Below are 16,162 nucleotides of genomic sequence, written 5' to 3'. Positions count from 1 at the left end.
GTACACATACCCTGAGAGAGAGCATTAGACAGAGCTTTGAATTCCCTTACATTTTAAATTCTCCATTTAAAGTAAGACAACCGATCTGCCCATTTTGATAATTGGATATCTAATATGAACTAGGGTCTTACTAAACACATGCTACCTATTATTCTTTTAACTTACGAGGCTTTGAAATTTTGCCTGGAAACTCATCATGTCCCAGTAATTTGTAACAACATGCCAACAGCTTGGACTGTGTAACTTTGACCTACACCAGGTGAATAATTTGTATTTGTATTTGGTTTATTTATATTGCGCACCCTGCCCGTGGGCATCTGGGCGCATATCTTATAAGGTTACAAGGTAAACAATCTCAAGTTACAATACTTGAGGTACATGGTACAAGTCATCATGGCAAAGAGGGCACATATATTTCAATGAATAGACAGGAAGTGAAATAAAATGTACATAAGCAGTAATAACATGACGCTAATGATGTCTGCATAGTGGGTCTTGGCAAGCAGGCATAGCTATGGCAAGGCATGTGTATATGCTTATGTGCTAACGGTGGCAAGCTCTTGCTCAATGAGCCAGGATTTAGCTGATTTCTTGAAAGTGGTGTATCAGAGTTCAGATCTCAGAGAATTGGGGAGTGTGTTCCAAAGTTTGGAAGCAAGAACTGGGAAACTAGATCCCCCTGTGTTCTGTAGATTAAATCTGGGTGTAGCGAGTGAGTGAGCTTGGGCAGATCTTAGTGGTTGGGTAGCTGTGTGTGCTATGAAGCGGTTGGCCAAGTATTCAGGTGCTTGATCTGCCCAGCACTTATGTGTAAGTGTGAGGGCTTTGAGGGAAATTCTGTGTGCGACAGGGAGCCAGTGGAGGTTTCGTCTAGTGTCGGAGATGTGCATTTTTCTGGGGATGGTAAGAGCCGCTCTGATAGCATTATTCTGGGTTACCTGGAGCTTATTGATGTTCTTTTGGCTTGTTCCCAGGTAAAGGGCATTGCAGTAGTCAATTTTGGCCATGACGAGAGTTCTTGCCAAGATGATGCAGTTGGGGGTAGTGATGAATGGTTTGCACGCTGTCACTAATTTGCAGATGCTGATGCTGAGACCAAGGAATTGATTTGTTTAGTCAGGGTTAGGGTCGTGTCCAAATGGAAGCCAAGGGTTTTGGTATTTTTAGACACCTTAATGGTGTTCCCATCGATGATGAAGGCTTGGAAAGCAGTGTCCAGTGTGCTAAGTCATGGGAGAGAGCCTAGGATGAGTAGCTCGGTCTTATCATCGTTTAAACATAGACTGTGATGTGCCATCCACGCTTGGATGACTGAGTAGACCTTATTGAGAGCGTTTGAGTCAGTTGTGTAGTACCCCGTGATGGGGATGAGTATCTGGGTGTCATCCGCATAGTTCGTGTAGGTGACACCCAGATAGTCAAGAATATCAAAAGGAGGTTTGGTAAACACATTGTATAGTGTGGGGGATATACAAGACCCTTGTGGGACCGCGCAGGTAACAACAGGTAAAGGATCAGCTAAGGCGGTTGGAGAGAAAACACGCATGGTTCTCTTTGCAAGGAATGACCTGATCCATGATGTGGCCTCGACTGAGAAATGGGCAGCGGTTTTTAGATGGTGGCAGAGAATTTGATGATTGAACAAATCGAATGCTGCCGAGAGGACAAGTAGTATTAGTAGAGCCATCTTGCGTTTGTCTTTAATGTCCTGTATTTGAGTTTTAAGGTCTAAGAAGGCTGACTCAGTACCATATTTAGGGCGGAAGCCTGATTGACAGAGTCCAAGGAGTCTATTGGATTGAAGGTATTCCTGAATTTGTAGGTAGGCTGCTCGGTCTAAAATTTTCAAGTGGAAAGGCACAGTGATGATTGGTCTGTAGTTAGCAGGGTTACTAGGGTCAAGTGTAGGTTTTCTTATAAGAGGGATGTTCCACACATCCTTAAGACTGTCAGGAACAGTGCCAGCTTTGAAAGAGGCATTAATAAAGGTGGTGATTAATGGAGTGAGGTCATGGCCAGCTTCCTTGATGATGGGTGCTGGACATGAGTCACCTTGACAGTTTGAGGGTTTTAGTTTTTTGATGATATTTTCAAGTTCCCAGATAGATAATGGAGAGAAGCTGAATGGTTTGCAGGAGAGTGTAGGTCCTGCTGGGCTAAACATAGGAATCGTAGAAAGAGGGTTTTTCAACAGGCTGCATTTTTTATTGTTAATTTTAGTCTTCAAGGTAGTGATTCCGAGAGTTGGGAACAGTTTGCTAGTTCACACTAGGAGTGGAAAGGAGAGGGGCCCCCAGGGGCTACTCAGGCGTAAAAATGGATGGAGGTGCTAGGGGCCACCAGTTAGGGTTGCAATTACTCACCGACCCCCGGAGCACTCCGCACCAAACTTCAGCTGTAGAATCCACTTCGGTTTCGGGTTCAAGTGCGGCATTTGAGGGGTCTGCAGCTTTCAGCGGCAAAGACTCAGTGAAGATTCCCAAACGGGACAGTGGCGATTTCTCCACTCCTGGCAGATGGATCAGGCCAGTTTCACTGCAGCAGGCTTCAGGGGCAAGAGGGGCACAAATGTAGTGCACCTGCAACGGTCGTCACCACGGCTGGGCGACACGGTAACCGTTTAAGCTCCGGTTCAGGCGCACTCATCTCACTTCAGACCTGGGAAAGCCAATTGTATGAAATTTGGTGTGTGGGTGCCGTGAACACATAGCTAGCGATATACCAAGTTTCAAGGGCTTCCTTGGAACAGGGGCAGAGACAGAGCAAAGGTCCTGCGTAAGATGGTCAGCCCACTGGTTGGCCCAGGGACACTTCCAAGAAAACTTACTTGCAGGTTTTGATGAAGGTGATAAGAGTAGTTGGTCCCACTATTCCAATGGTTTGAAGCGTCTTCACAGACCTTCTAGGACGACCAGATGCAGACGGGTCCCATGGGATGACAGCTGGCTCAGGGTGCCAAACCTTCCAGCGGGTCACCAGCGGTTCCTAGACTTGGCTTCTTAGCTTCAGGATACTTGGATCCTATCATTCGTTCAGTGAGAACTCCAGAGATCGACATGGTATGGGTGTTTGGCGGCTTCTCTTATCCAGAATCTCCTTCGAGCCAAAACGAAGAGGACCCAATGGGAGATCTGCTCTCATTCAGGCATACCATACGTGGACCAATCATGAACCACGGTGGTCCCAGGCATTCACAGCACTCCAGACTCTCTGGCACCCAGGATATGTATTGGAGACAGACACCCCAGCCCACATCCTGGAGGCACACACACGAGGCATGCAGAACCCTGCGAAAGCTTGGCATTTCGTGGGAAAATGCATGCCCAAATAAGGATTGACCCTTTCAAGATGGCCAAAGGACAGGACAAAGAACCTCGTGGCATGGCCATTTTGAAGCCAGGCCACCTATTTATGCCAAACACTGTAACCACAGTTTGCCTGGCAGGAAAGGGTTAAGAATACATGAAAAGATAAGCTGCCACCAGCCACCGGGAAATCACTGAAACACATGTCCTACCTCCCCACGTTCCCACAGGTGTCCCGACAAAAACGGTACCTCATATGTGTGGATGCACTTACTTGGGCGCAAAGGGGAAAAGGCTAAACTGCTGGTACACCAAAGGGCCTGGGAAGACCACATTTTCACTGTATTTTGTCTTGTGGACAACCCACAGATTTGGTCTTGGGGTGTCGCAGCCACCAAGGAAAACAGAGGACTCCATGCATTTCTGAAAAGAAGACTCCTATAGAAATACAAAGAGGTCTGACTTGCGCGAATCGCCCTAGATTGTATTACCCACAAGACCTGGCAAAGTCCAAAATGTAGGCAAAAAAAACAAAATGTTCAGACATTTGCCACCAACCAAAGCTCCAGGACGGCCAGGGGTTCTGCCCCTTGCCTTGGGCGCTTGTCTGCCAGGTGGATTGACAGTCCCCAAGTCCAGCGGCAGTCCCAGGGAGCCCTTGCAGGGTCACCATTCCTCCCTGGAGGGAAACGCTGTAACAGGGCATGGCAAAAGCACCAGGACGGCCTGTGGTGCTGCCCGCAGCTTTGGGTGCCTGTCTACAATGTGGGTCTACCGTCAACAAGGCCAGACGCGGTCCCAGGGAGCCCTGGGCATGGTCCCCATCCCTCCTTGCAGGGAAAAGCTGTAAACGCAGATCAACCAGAGCTCCAGGACGGTCAGGGGTGATGTCGCCAGCCACGGGCACTGGAGGGAAAAGCTGTAACAGAGCCCAGCCAGAGGTTCAGAACAGCCGGTGGTGCTGCCCCTGGCCTTGGGCGCCTGTCTCCCATGTGGGTCGACCGTCCGAAAATCACCATCCCTCCCCAGAGGGAAAACCTGTAAGGTAACACAGCCAGAGCTCCAGGACGGCCAGGGTTGCTTCCTCCAGCCTTGGGCGCCTGTATCCATTGTGGGTCGACTGCCCACAAGTTTAGCCATGTTCCCAGGGAGCCCCGGCAGAACCGCCATCACTCCCTGGGGGTAAAAGCTGTAACACAGCACTGCCAGAGCTTTAGGTCAGATGGGGGCGCTTCTCCCGTCCTTGGGCGCCTGTCTCCAATGTGCGTTGACCGTCCACAAGCCCAGCCGTGTTCCCAGGGAACCCCGGCAGGGTCCCCATCCCTCCCCGGAGGGAAAAGCTGTAATGCAGCACAGGCAGACGTCCAGAACAGCCGGGCGTGCTGTCCCTGGCCTTGGGCACCTGTCTTCCATGTGGGTCGACTATCCCCATGTCCAGCGGCGGTCCCAGGGAGCTCTGCCAGGGTCCCAATCCCTCCCTGCAGGGAATAGCAGTAACACAGCGCAGCCAGAACTACATTAAACACGAGCAAATCTCCCCCGGGTGCATTACCAGACCTGTAAGAACCCTCCTCATATGGGTTCTATTGCTTTATTGTACAACAGTTACCAGACCTCATGCTCAATTCTCCTCCGACTTTGAGGGAAATCCTAAGTGATGAGCCATTGCCTGATTTACCTAATGTAATACACATTGACAAAAAGCACCATCAGCTTGGCGCTCATCCCTGAGCTGATGATTTTCAGCACTGTTGTTACAGAAAGTGAAGTGGTTCAGTTGCAATTAATAACTGTACAGTTCTCTTCAAACCTGGGTCATTTTAAATGGGGCAGAACAGGCATTAGAAGGGTATACAAGGCACGTAGAAGTATGCAGCTTAAATGTGTTATCGTGTATCATCTTAATTACAGCAACCAATGGTTGATGCCTTAATCAGAACGTATAGACGTAAGACCGAATTCGTTCATGTAGAAAGATGCCAAAATCTTGAAAGGAAAAGCCTGAGGGGGTGTCTGTCATTCTCCGGAGGTTATCATTTATGTCTCAGTGGAGCACCCCCCTACAACAACCAACCCAACCCAAAATTCAAATCAAAGAAATTTCAATAAAGAGAATATGAAGCTCTTCACATAAACTGAACTTTGGCACACTGAGTGAATCAATGGCTTTCAATCTTATTTGTAAGGGATTTGCCATAACCCCTCAATATACCAACTCGAAATTCTCCAGTACTATCGAAATAGTGTGACACTCCTTGAAATGAGTGAATAAAATTGGCAATGGTCAAGGGGCTTTCCCTAAATTGCACATTTTACAGTATATCTCTTACCCTGTATTGCGCATCTCTATTGTTTCTGTTTTAACTATTTGTAAGCAACAAAATAAAAATAAAAATAAAGTCAGTAAGAAGGGCTTGGCTAGAATCAGTCACACACCAGCGTGGCCTCTGGAAGAGAAGTATGATTTGGATAACTTTGGCAGGGTCATTGCTCATGTTTGGCTGGTGCTTCTGCCAAGTATGAAAAATGTGCCTCTAAACAATAAAATAAATAGGTAAATCAGCATGGTATATTGTTTCTGTAAAAATTACAAATAAGACTGTTTGTAGAGAGGGACTCAAGCCCCTTCATAGGCATCACTACCAGACTACCATTTTTGATTCCTGGAGAAACCAAACTTGTCACATACAGCATCCCCTTGGCCGCAAGCCATTTAGCAATGGATAACAAAATAAAATAAAAAACAAAGCCAATTAAAAATGGTGTTGGAGGAGGAATGGTTCAAATTCAGCTTCCTTTGCTACGTTTTGGAGATGTACTTTCTCATTAATTCATTACCATGTCATGACCAAAGACCATAGAAGCGCAGCTCAGCTTTTGCACATCATCCTACGCCTTGTTGGCTAAGCTAAAACCTTGTGCATGGGCTGCATGAGCAGCGGTTTCCACCTAGCGACACAAAGAAGAAAGAGTGTAGTAGTTTTGTAAGTTGCTTTTTAAGTCTATTCTTGATGGGGGGAAAGGAAGAAATCAAGCAGTGGTTTTTCATCGGGTAAAGGGTGCATTGTGTGTTGGCTGATATTGCAAATATCAATGCCATGTGCTGTAGGTACAAAGAATGCAAAGCGCAACACACATATTATTTGTCATTGTGACAGCGTGCCGGCTGTGACACTGTGCTCAAGTTTCAAATATGCCAGGGAGATTTTGTGTAACAGTCAAGCAATGGAAACAACCGTTCGAAAGGTGATGGTGTTCCACTTCACAAGCACTGCTGTAAAGCAATACTGTTTGTTGTTGGAAGTGGTCAGGTGGAGAGACCTAGCCCACCTCTCTACCAGCATGGAGAACTTGGATAAGAAGTCACATTTCCTGTGATGGAACCAAAGACAGAAAAAAGGTTTAGACTTATGACTGCTCAGATATCAATGATTGCCCTATTCCTCCACATACTCAATTCTCCCCTTCCTTCTCAACCTCAGCCCTGCCTTTCTCTTTTATGTACGGATCTGACCCCCTCAAAGCTATTTCTTCCCTGCAGTGGTCACTGTATATTTCTAGCATACTCCATTATTGAAATAGTAGTTAATGCCTCATAATAAACATTGTCTTCTAACTTAAATGGCCAAAAAATACTTGTCGAGGGGTAGCACAATGAGCATGTAAAGCACCTTTTTAGAAGCGCACCAGTAAACCCCAAAAAGCCACACAGCTGTAGCACACTTCATCGTTACTATGTAAATTAGGAGCGCAGCACCACTGACACGTTCCATGGTTTGAATTGCACTCTGTACCCCTGAACGCCATTCACGTAATGGCGCACCATGTTGGAGAATGTGCACTTGCTTTCTCCATCAGAATATATATTCCTATCGTTGAAACAACAAACTTCAAATAATGCCCACAATGGGAAAGAAGAGTTCCCTGCCAAGCAGACACAGTGAGGCAGGGTGGGTTGGGGGTCAGGCGGGGGTGATGTATCCTACGATGGATACATTGCAGACAAAAGGGAGATCTCTGCAACAACATGGGCATATTTCACTTTCAACAGTTGAGCCTAGAGCATGATTAAAATAATATCATTTTTCAAAGGGAAATCTAAATGTCTACTGCTTGCAATATCTGGGTCTGTCTGTTGTAGGGGCTACTCGGTTTCTGCTGTTGCCAGTAGTGGCAGTACAAGACATTCTGTTACTTATCATTAACAAAACAGTGACATTGAAAGACACTGACAACTCTTCTCCTTAACATTGGATTTGCCCCTAGCCACGGCTATGCACGCTGGCAGGACATACAGAACGATTCGCGCTACATGATCTTAAATGAACCTTTCAAATCGGAGATACACAAGGGGAACTACCTGGAGATGAAGAACAAGTTTCTCGCTCGGAGGTTCAAGGTGAGTTACTTCGAGTACTGTGACATGGATGAAGTGTGGTCTGCTGTTTAAATATTTTATTAATAATAGATGTCAAAGATTACAAACAAAGTTAACAAACTTCAGGAAATTGCATATCTTAGTACTTTCCAAGTTGTATAACTAGAATGAGAATAATTGATATCAGAGGTAGTAATTAACTAATTATGATTAATGAAGAACTAAGATAAAAATTCAGGTAATAATAATATTCAGGGGGATTTATACACAAAGACAGACAAGAGGGAAGAGGGAAGAGAAGGGGGAATAACTAGAAAAGCTTATCTATTGTACATTAGTATTCAAGTATTGCATGCATCTATTCCATTTCTTATTGAATGTATGCAAATAATCAACTAATGAAGCATGACATTGTTCTATTCGCTGAGTCGAGCATATTGAGTTCCACCATAGATGGTATGAAAGATTGGTAGCATTTTTCCAATTGCATGTGATATTACGAAAAGCAATGTTAATGAACAAGTTAAACAAATCAGTAGAATCAATTTGATTTATGACCGGATTGATTATAGGGCCGATCATTAAACTAGCAATTGTTAATGGTTCTGTAAATAGAAACATTGTTTGCATTTGAAGCCAAACTTTAGACTAAAAAAGCATGAACATATGTACATTTGAAGATTCAATGCGTAAAATCGGCATTGGGTTCATTACATGACCAACATTTATTGGATGCGGCAACGAAACTCTTAGCAACATGGGAAGGCGTAATATATGCCCTATGAAAAATAAAAAATTAAGTTTGGGTAAGATTAGCGGCAGAAGATGTGGAGTGACATATGTTCCATATTTTAGTCCAAATGTCTAGGAAGGGTTGAGTATTCCAATCTGTTTCCCAATGTCTAATTGTAGTGAGATTAATTGAGTTAGGAAAAGGAGGGTCATTTAGAAACAAATATAACTTTGCAGCTTTGCAGCTTTAATCGAGGAATTATTAATTAAAAGATTTAAAAAAAGGAGAAGGGGGTTTCTGATTAAAGGTAGAAAGAAATGTAGTAATTGATTTGATTAATGAAGTATGAAAGGAGAGGTCCTACGTAGGAATATTGTATTGTGTAAAAATTATCGGGATTACTATTTCATTTTGAATCAGTTGTCTGATGAATTTAATCCCTGAAATATACCATCTATGAATAGCTAATAGATTAGATTTGGTGGAGTTTTGTTTGTTAAACCACAAAAAAAAATCTTTGGGCTTAATTGTGTCAAAGGAATTAGCAGGGGGTTTATTCCAAACGATCTTGAAAAAATGGAGAGCTGGATAAGAAGTCATATTGGGCCAAGAAGATGTGATTAGGAAATGAGAAAGAGAGATTGGTCATATAATGCTAGCTTCAATTACTATCCATAGAGGATCTTTGCTTGGGTGGGTGGGGTTCATGATATTTAAAGGTAGCAAGTTGTTTTAAAGCAAAGGCTTTATGATAGAGTTGAACGGTCAGGAAGATGACTCCACCTAAGGATTTAGAAAGTTTTAGTTTGTTAGTTGCAATGCAAGGAGTCTTGTGATCCCAAAGAAATTCCAATAGTAATGAGTCAAGTTTTTTGAAAAAGGAGGAATGAATTGTAATGGGGATCATAGGAAGCTAATCTATAACAATGGGAGTAATCATCATCCTGATAGTGTCTAGACGACCCCACCAGGAAAGATAAGAGGTGACCCGCTTTTAGTCATTTCACTGACTTTTTCTATTATGTAGTTATTTTTAAGATTGATAGTAGTATACATGTCTTTGGCCACTAGAAGTCCTAAGTATTTAATATGAGATGATTGCCAATATAACCCTATAAAGCAGTGTTGGACCTATTACAAGTATAAGTAAGGGGCATCATTTATGGTTTATTAAAATTGAATTTGTAGCCAGAAATGACAGAATAATTATTAATAGTGGAGATTAAATGTGGTATAGATGAAGCAGGATCAGAGAGATATATAAGAATGTCGTCGGCATAAGGTGAAGGTTTGACTTCCATATTGTTTATGAAAATTTAGGTTTAATCTGATGTTTTGAAGTAGGGATTCTAATGCTAGATTAAATAATAGGGGGGAAAGAGGACAACCTTGACAAGTACCTCTTTCAATTTTAAATGGGGAGGAAAGAGAGTTATTCATTAGGATACGAGTGGAAGGTGAGAGTTACAAGATTTTAACTAAATTGATGAAAAAAGGAGGGAGGCCATGCCATGTTACTGAATGAAATAGAAAAGGCCAGGAATGCTTTTTCAGCATCGAAGGCGATAAGAGCCGAAGGAACGATTGAGTTCTGGGATTGAGCTAGAATGTTAAATAATAATCTTGAATTAGAGGAGGCATGACGTCCTTTAATAAATCCAGATTGATCACGATGTATGATATTAGGAAGGAAGGTTTCTAAACATTTAGCAAGAATATTTGCATAGATTTTTGAGTCAGAATTAATAAGGGAAATGGGTCGATAATTTTTGACAATTGAGTGGTCTTTGTCTGGTTTGGGAAGAAGAATGAGAATGGTTTCACTAAAGGATCCAGGACTCTGTTCAATATTGATAAAGTGGGATATAACTCTAAAAGTTTAGGAGCAATAGAATCAATAAAGGTTTTGTAAAAGTCTAGAGTGAATCCATCAGGACCCGGGGCTTTGTTAGGTTAAAGATCATGTATGGCCTGTTTAATTTCAAGAATAGAAATTAGTAATTCAAGGGGAGAAGACTCTATTATATCATCTGTATCAGTTTTTTTTATTAGTTTGGAAAAAAGAATTGATATTATCCGATGTAATGGAGGAATCATCTGAGTATAAATTAGAATAGAAAAATGAGTAAATGTGTCGTTTATATCTTTTGGATTGGATAATCTGATGCCTTCAGGAGAGGTTATGTGAGTTATGATTGATTTTCTTTTTTTCCTCTTGAGATATGAAGCTAACATTTTGCCAGCTTTATTAGAGTTATTATAAAGTTTTGTTCTTGATCTAAGAATAGAACTGCCGGCTTTGTCCGTGCAAGTTTTATTAAATTTAAGGTGCTTTATTGTAAGGGTTTTCAATATATTCGGATCCGGTTTTGCATAATATGATTTTTCCAGTTCTTTTATTGAAGCTAAAGGGAGTTGTGTGTAGCTTTGGACTGTCTCTTTTTAATAGCAACCAACTCGATTATGAAACGCTGTAAGGAGCCTTTAAAAGCATCCCAACTGTTGTGAATCAATGTATGTTGAGGGAGTTTATGAAAGGAAAAATTATTTAATAAAAGAGTTGGTTTTATCAATAAAGGATTGATCTTTTAAGAGAAATGAATTAAATCTCCATCTCGGTAAGAATTTATTAGAAGGAGACCACTCAAGTACCGTAGAGACTAGTGCATGGTCGGAAATAATTATAGGATCGATCTCAGAATTTACAATAGAGGAAGCTAATGATGAATTCATAAAAATGTAGTCAAGCCTAGAGAAGGATTGGTAAGGTGCGAAGTAAAATGTAAAGTCATTTATTTGAGGATGGCAAAAACGCCCTGAGTCTAATAAGTTTAGATTTTGTAATAGATTTAGGAAGCTGGTTCGGGATCTGGAATTGATAAAGTAGTACGATGATTTCCGGTCAAGAACAAAATCGACTATCTGATTCATGTCTCTGCAAAAAGTTAGAATGTCAGAGGAATTTTATGCAACTTTAGTGAGTAAAGAGGACCAGAAAGAGGGATTAGGGGTATTGGGGCTATATACATTGACAATAGTAGCGGGGAGATTATTAATCATACTCTCAATAATGATCCATCTGCCCTCGGGATCATTTTCTTCATTGACTAGGGTGAAATTTAAACGTTTATTAATTAATACAGAGACTCCAGCTTTTTTTATCCACAGCGTTAGCAAAATATGTGTGACTGGACCAGGAAGCTTTAATCTTAAGATTTTCTTCATCAGAGCCTAAATGAGTTTCCTGTAGACAAATAACATCAGATTTTTTCTTAGATAATAATGAAATAATCTTGCTGCGCTTGATATGGTGGCCCAAACCTTTAACATTCCATGTAGTTATTTTAGTAGACATTGGAAAACATTAAGAATATGATAATTGCAGAAACATATAAAGTTAAGGTATAATCATCAATATAGTTCCTTAAGCACATTTTTGAAAAAATCAAAAGAACAATGGCATAGAGGTTATTGAATTCAAAGGCAAACTTTGAACATATATGTAAGAACAAAATGAAGGGGAGACAACACGATAAAAAAAAGAATAAGAAAATGTAAATGATGAATGTGAAGAGATATAAGTAGGCAAGTAATGACAAAGAAGTATAAGAGAAGTTATCAGAAGATAAAGAAAATAAGAACAAGAATCTCATAGGGGATGTCGGGTGTGAAGATGGAAGAAGCATAGCTAAGAGGGGTAAGAGCAAAGAGAGGATATCAAAGTGAGAAAAGAAAAAGAAAACACATCTAAGAATCTGAATAGTTATAAAGAGAAGGTTATATTCATGCATGGATGCGAGATGTTATATTGATATTTTATTTCTATCATGCTCGTACACAAGTGCTTCAGAGCGCGACAAGGCAAGGGAGGGGTACAGGGGAGAACAAATCAGTGATCTTACTAGGCCCAGTGACATTGAGAATGCGCAAGTGCATGGGAGAGGGGGAGGGGAAAAGTGCATGGAAGGGGGACAAGTGGAAAGTGTGAAGCAGAGGAGAAACAGATATAAATAACAATAAATAAATAATAAAGGCAACAGTTTTAGTGCAGCCAGCAATTTGCAAGTGCTAGGTTTAAGGCAGCAGACAGGGTAGGTCTGATAAGTGCAGGAAGAAAAAGGGGGGCTGTATGGGTACGGATACAGACCCCAGTCCAAGGGGTGGCCTGAAGGCAGTGCGGGAGGGTGGCAGGGTGAGCAGGTACCTGGGCCCGTAGGACAGAAGGTTGGCCAGGTGCACGGTGCCAAGAGAGAACAGATCAGCAGGGGAGAGGGGGAGCGAAGGCAGAAGAAAAGAGGAAGGTCCTGAGGTGCTTCCGGAACCAGAGATGTTTCTCCTCAAGTTTTAGAGGAGCAACCATATCAGTGGTATATATTATAAGCTTGCAAATTCATCAGATTTTTCAGGAATTGAACGAAGGATCCAATGTTTTCATTGGAGATCTATATTTGTCCATAAAATGAATTGAGGTGGTAGGTGTCTCCAAAGGAATAGAAGAAGTGGATCTACTACATTTGGGAGTACATTTTATATGCTGATGCTTGGGTATTTTGAATGTTGATAAAGGAATTTGAGAATCTGATGAGGAGTTGGTCACAGTTTTGGACATAAAATATCCATCAGAGTAGTTTGCAGAGCTTGGAGCAAGTTATACAGTTCATCTGGATTGGTACATTCCTTGGTGGGACCATCAGGAATGGTGATGATCATTTTTGCTGGGTCAAGTAGGCCGTACTTGATGTTGAGTGATTTACGAATAGGTCTCATGTCTAGAAATCTCTTCCTTTTAGCTTGTGTAACACTGAAAAAGTCTGGAGAAATGAAAATAAATTTGTTTTGGAAGAAAATAGGAGATTTTTCCTGGCTGTTTGAAGAATCTGGAGTAACTGCTGGTGTCAAAGAAAACATGGTATGAAGGGTCTTGGTGAGGAGTCCGTTCTGATAAAGCGAGGTCTGATACTATGAGCTCGTTGAAGTTCTAATGGTGGTGAGAAAGTAATTACAAGGATGGAGGGGATCCAATTAATTAAAAAATGGATAGGGTCATCGCCTTCAACCTTTTTGGGAATTCCATAGAAACGTAAGTTGTCTCTGGGATTTCTGTCCTCCAATTCTGTAACTTCTCCTTCTAATTGTAGTATTTTTGTTTGTATACTTTGTAGTCCTTCCTCTATCTTCTACTGTACTGATTCTTTCTTTAGCTTCATCTACCCTGCCAGTAAAGAGTTTAATGTCGTTTTTGAAGCCTTTTAGTTCTTCCTGAATGGAAGATGAGCGTGAGTCAAGTGTAGAGATAGAGGAACGTATGTTGCCCAGTTCTTGAAGGATTTTCTCCATGTAGGCATTGATAGAATTTTCCGAGGACGACATTATTTTGAGAGTGTCGGTGATCGTTGGTAGTAATCACAGAGAAAATTGTGTGGGGACAGAACGATCGCAGTTTGATGATGTAATAAACAGTTAATTGCAGGTAAGAAAAGGTTTTTAATGTAAAGAATATGAGCCAAATTAATTCCTGTAATTATGAAGAAGAGTGATGGCGCACTTAATTGGTTAAATTCCCACACAATAAGCATAAAGGAAAAGCACCATGGGTAATGCAGTCAGCAAAAATGTAGTAGAGATTCAAGCAGGAACATGTTTGTGCAAAGGAGAAAATAAATTGGTAATCAGCGACACATTTAATCCAATTGTATATAAAGATATAAAAATCTCATTTGCATTCAACTTGTAGTTTTGCAGTTATGGTATAAATAGCAGGTAGACAGTATAGCACTTCAGTTGAAAAGAATAGTTATTTATATGGGACTGTCCCCGGTCACGTGTTTCTGTGGCTCAGTCTGGTTAAATGGAAAAGAAAGAAAAGAGAAAGCGCACGTTTCTAATATGTTTAATTTGACAATGCTTGTGGGTAGTTTTTAATGGCTCTGGCGGTTCTCCAAGTGGAGGCAGTTTAATTTTCCCTTTCGTTTCTCTATTAAATTTCAGAGCCTTGCAATAAGGACACACTTCAGTCATGGTGCCGATGAGAACATTTGTATTTGTATTTATTGTGTTTATATAGCGCTTTAATCCAAAACGCTTTACATTTTAACAACTGGATACATACAACATTATAACAGTAGAAGCAATTTACAATTATGAATCAAACCAACAAAACAGTAAGTAGAGCAATTAAACTGTGAGGGAAGAGGGAAGGGTGAAGAAGGGACGGAGGAGGGAAACAGAAGCGGTACAAGGGCGAGAATGGGGGAGGGTGGAGGGAAGGGGAAGGTAGAGGATCATAGGGAAGATTCAAGGGAAGGAGAGGGAATGAGAGGCGGGGAGGGTTTCATGGCGGGGAATGGAGAAGGAGAGATTTCAGGTAAGTGCGGAAGGAGGAGAAGATAGGTATAGAGCGGATTGAGAGAGGTAAGGAGTTGCAGTGCAGGGGGGCTAGGAGCTGGAAGGAGCGAAAACGGGAGGGGGCACACAGGGAAGGAGCAACAGCGAGAAGGAAAGTGGTCAGCTGAATGAAGGCGGCGGGAAGGAGTGTAAAAAGAGAGGAGAGAGGAGAGATAAGGGGGAGCAAGGTCATGGAGAGATTTAAAGACTAAACAGAGGAAATTAAATTTAAGATGGGAGTGAAAGGGAAACCAGCCAAGGGAGGAAAGCGAAGTAGAAATGGAGTCTCGGGAGGCAAGGAGACAGAGGGTACGGACAGCAGAATGGTAGATAGATTTGAGTGGAGCGAGGTGAGAAGCAGGTAGTCCAAAGAGTAAGGAGGAGCAGTAGAAGAGGCGAGAGAAGATAAGGGAGGAGATTAAAAGTTTAGTAGCATGGAAAGTGAGAGAGGAGCGGATTTTGCGAATATTAAAGAGGTGGTAGCGACAGGCGCGAGAGGTAAGAGAAATATGATGGAAAAAGAAGAGGGAGGAGTCAAAGTGAATGCCTAGATTGCGAGCTGGGTGCATGCCAGCTCAAACTATAATCATCAGCTGGGTTATACCGGAATGCAAGGCCATTGTAATTGCATGATTGCTGAACACGGTGTCGTGTTTGACGCTGATCTGCTGTTTCTCGTTGACGTCTTTCAGCCACTCTCAGCCTGTCGCGTTCATTCTGTTAAGAATGAAGCAGATCTGAAGCTGCAGAACGAGATCACTGTGCTCGCAACGTGCATCCTAAAGTCTGGCTGCACGTCGCTCTGCTGCTTCCTCTGCACCTATTTGAGCCATTCTAAATCGTAAACATTGAAATGGAATCGTAAAATAGCGTGTGTTGCTTTTACGTCCAACAGATGGCGCTGTTTTGCAGTAAAATGTTCAGTATAGCGTGTGTTGCTTTTACGTCCACAAAATGAAGACCGACGTGCACACCAATTAACCAAAGAAGGTTTCTGTCTGTTTGTAGACTTGAAGTCTTCATAATGGGTGAGAGAAATTACTTTGTCCTCCTGATCGGGAAATGATGTCTACTACATGCACACCCTTTTATAGAAAGTAATTGATTAATTGATCTGTGGGGCTCCTCAACACTAGAAAGAGGGACTAAACATCAAAAGTGATAAATAGATGAAAAGAAGAGAGGCCTTTGTCAGAGGCGCGCATTTGACGGGTATAAACTGATATTAATGGGGCTATTTTGTATGCACAAGGCTTGTTGGGAAGATCTGACTTGGCACATCCCTTGTGAGCTGTTAGAAGCATGCATGCGATGGATAATACCTTTGTTTTGGTGACTACAGGACTCTAAAAAGACAACATA

General features: G+C 42.0%; 1 protein-coding gene across 8 annotated transcripts in view; it reads left to right on the top strand.

The window, feature by feature from the left end:
• Positions 1-16,162, top strand: part of CHD5 (chromodomain helicase DNA binding protein 5) — a 2,731,226-nt gene that overhangs the window by 2,305,964 nt on the left and 409,100 nt on the right. For all 8 annotated transcript variants that reach the window (XM_069610277.1, XM_069610279.1, XM_069610280.1 and 5 more), the window contains one exon: positions 7,572-7,704. In XM_069610277.1, the coding sequence (XP_069466378.1) occupies positions 7,572-7,704 (133 nt within the window). The remainder of the gene's footprint in view (positions 1-7,571; positions 7,705-16,162) is intronic.

This window comes from Ambystoma mexicanum, chromosome 8 (genome assembly GCF_040938575.1).
Source record: "Ambystoma mexicanum isolate Mex_15411 chromosome 8, UKY_AmexF1_1, whole genome shotgun sequence".
Taxonomy (NCBI): domain Eukaryota; kingdom Metazoa; phylum Chordata; class Amphibia; order Caudata; family Ambystomatidae; genus Ambystoma; species Ambystoma mexicanum.
The sequence above is the reverse complement of the archived record's forward strand: the minus strand, read 5'-3'. Positions and strand labels throughout refer to the sequence as shown.